The 967-nt window shown below is 41.7% G+C and overlaps 1 protein-coding gene across 1 annotated transcript in view; it reads left to right on the top strand.

Annotated features, from left to right (window-relative positions):
• Positions 1-967, top strand: part of LOC119592916 — a 14,356-nt gene that overhangs the window by 8,565 nt on the left and 4,824 nt on the right. The window contains exons 3-4 of the mRNA XM_037941807.1: positions 113-325; positions 593-608. Coding sequence (XP_037797735.1) covers positions 113-325; positions 593-608 — 229 coding nt within the window. The remainder of the gene's footprint in view (positions 1-112; positions 326-592; positions 609-967) is intronic.

The raw sequence follows: 967 nt of genomic DNA, 5'->3' as shown, positions 1-967 counted from the left end.
ACGGCGAAACTCCCGTCGAGGTAGCAGTCATCGATCTACAAATGGCTCGCATGGCTTCCCCGGGGACGGATCTCTCCAACCTCTTCTACACGAGCCTCGACAACCACGTCAGAAAACCGAACTTGGAGACGTTTCTGAAAGCTTACCACGCCTCCTTTGCGGACACGATGGCTGCCTGTGGTACCGACGTGCCTTTTAGCTTGCAAGAGTTGAAGGATGAATACAAGAAGAGGCTGAAATACGGACTGTACTTTTCCATCATGGACGTTCCTATGATCCTGACAGACGCGTCGGATGTCCCCTTAGGCGAGGATTTTCTGCAGAAGTGGAGACAGAAAGCGAAGGAGAGTTTGCCGCAGAATCCTTTAATTAAATCCAGGTTTCTGGCGACATTCGATGAAATGATGAGCGAAGCTGTTATTGACTAGTTGAGAAGGATGAAGAAATTATTCAATGGGTAACGCAGATGACTGTCCATAAAATATACTTTTATAGTGATATTCACCTGTAGATACTTTAGATATATGATTTTTCTTCTTGTTATTTACTCTCGAATGTTTTGTGACTGACTAAATAACAGCCAACATTCCAGGTGTTATATAGAGATGGTATTAGAAGATCAATGCTAACGAAGACAAAAACAACAATAATAAAAAACAAGATATGACTAAGTAAACAAACAATGACAAAAACAACCCCATAGTGGAAAGAAATAACGTCGAAAAAGATGCAAAAGATACATGATTTACCTTACCTTGTTTACACTATAAATAAGAAAGCATAATTTGCGAAGACCTTCCAAGGCCGGCAACAGCCTAGGGTCAACTTCTCATTCCTCTTTGCCGTTTGTGTTTGCTCGGGGTAATTGATACTATGTTAGGGTAATTAGTGGCGGAAGATAACGAGATGGTATCTGTATTCTAGGAAATAATTAGTTTTCTCTTTCTCCGTCCCTCCCTCCTTCCTT

This window comes from Penaeus monodon, chromosome 31 (genome assembly GCF_015228065.2).
Source record: "Penaeus monodon isolate SGIC_2016 chromosome 31, NSTDA_Pmon_1, whole genome shotgun sequence".
NCBI classification, from domain to species: domain Eukaryota; kingdom Metazoa; phylum Arthropoda; class Malacostraca; order Decapoda; family Penaeidae; genus Penaeus; species Penaeus monodon.
Note: the sequence above shows the minus strand (reverse complement) of the source record. Positions and strands in the feature narration are given on the sequence as shown.